Source organism: Seriola lalandi, unplaced genomic scaffold, assembly GCF_002814215.2.
Source record: "Seriola lalandi dorsalis isolate HSWRI2012SDOR001 ecotype SW California unplaced genomic scaffold, Sedor1 jcf7180002003992, whole genome shotgun sequence".
Lineage (NCBI taxonomy): Eukaryota > Metazoa > Chordata > Actinopteri > Carangiformes > Carangidae > Seriola > Seriola lalandi.
The window spans coordinates 1-1,630 of NW_019474647.1; the positions used below are offsets into that span (position 1 = coordinate 1).

Consider the following 1,630-nt stretch of genomic DNA (forward strand, 5'->3'; position numbering starts at 1 on the left):
CAAGCTAAATACATTACAGTAATTGACAACCATTATTAATAGAAAAAAAAACAGAATATAGAAGCATTCTGCTCCTGTTGTGATAATGTCAAGACACACCACTATGACAATCTCCAGTAAAGAAAAATCTAGTTTTTGTTCTTTTTTTTGTTCTTAATTCAAGTCACGTTTTTCATCCAGAGATGCAGTAATGAATCATATCAATCATTCATTTTTCTTAAACAAAAAGATTGAAGAGGGAAGACTGAGCACTGTAATTACCCAGTGTGTTGGCGATGCCCGTCTTGACACTGGACATTCCCACGTGGCTGATTCGATTCTCATGTTCAGGTTTCACCAAGACAGCAATCTTAATGTTCCACAGAGTCTGCACTGCGATCTACAAACAAGGACAATAGACAGTGAGGAGCCTATACTCATAATTACTGCACCAACTCTGTACAAAAATAGCTGTGTCATCTTCAGTTTTAGCTTCTAAAACATATCACCTCCACTTTTTCTTGTTACCTCCTGCGTGACTTAAACGGATTTGGTAGGTGTGAGCAAGCACAAGTAACACCAGTTTAATCAAAGGATGTAACGTTCAGCATGACGGCCTGCTTTCCTCACCGGTTTATACTCCAGTTCTGTCTGCTCTTTCAACATGCAGCGCAGTGACTCCACCCACTCCCGCTCACACACTGAGTTTTCTTGGGTTCCAAACACATAAAGGTCATGAGGGATGGTGACCGTCATCTCGTCCAGAGTCTTCCCAAGGCCGCGACACAACACCCATGAGGCCACAGACTTAGGCGAAGGCACTGAGCCTAAACAATCAGACCAAAGATCAAAATGCTACATTCTCATCAAAAATATTAATGTCATGACCTGGAAATACTTACTGTTACTTTTCAGTGCAACACATTACAATATATGATAGGTCAGTATGTTCTGCTATCAACCCAAGTTATATTAGATAATGTGTGCATGTGTGTATGTGTGTGTGTGTCTAACCCATATTCCAGATGCCTATGAAGATGGAAATCATGTCTGGCTCATCCTGGTTGGAATGTTTGTTCTTCATCAGCTGCAGCAGCTGGCAAAACGCCTCCCGCTTCTGAAACACACACACACACACACAAATCAGTGAGTGGAAGTTGCCACAAAAGGCACCCTGTTTTTAAGCAGCAGCACTTAATGGCTACCTATCAATCAGTGTGTGTATATGTGCTTTTTGTATATGTGCTTTCATTAAATCTTTAAACATTTTGATGTATGTGAGCTCAGATAACACTCGTTGATATTTTCCATCAAGTTTTCTTCCCTAAATAGAAATATCTAAAGAAAAAAAGCAGTGCAGAGATGTATGTGACTCACATTATAGTAAGTGGAAACTGAATTCATAGAGGACACATGTATACGAGTCTGTGTCAAAAAGCTTGGCCCCTCTCAGTGTCCTTAGTCTAATTCTGAATATACAAATAAATAAGGTAAATGTGAGAGTATTTCCTTGTCCATTTGAATATGAATGTGTATACTACTGTAATGCCTGCTAGTAGGTATTTGCATGTTCCGATGAAAGATAGTGCTTTCTTAGATTTAGAAAAGAGAGAGAGAGAGAGAGAGAAAGAGAGAGAGAGAGAGAGAGAGA

General features: G+C 39.6%; 1 protein-coding gene across 1 annotated transcript; it reads right to left on the reverse strand.

Annotated features, from left to right (window-relative positions):
* Nucleotides 1-164: 164 nt before the first annotated feature.
* On the reverse strand, nucleotides 165-1,096 carry LOC111668298 (phosphatidylinositol 3,4,5-trisphosphate 5-phosphatase 2A-like; the record flags this gene model as incomplete). Its single annotated transcript, XM_023424325.2, has 3 exons — nucleotides 165-379; nucleotides 610-806; nucleotides 994-1,096. Coding segments are annotated over 3 exons (462 nt in total), but the record flags the coding sequence as incomplete, so codon positions are not given.
* Nucleotides 1,097-1,630: the final 534 nt, after the last annotated feature.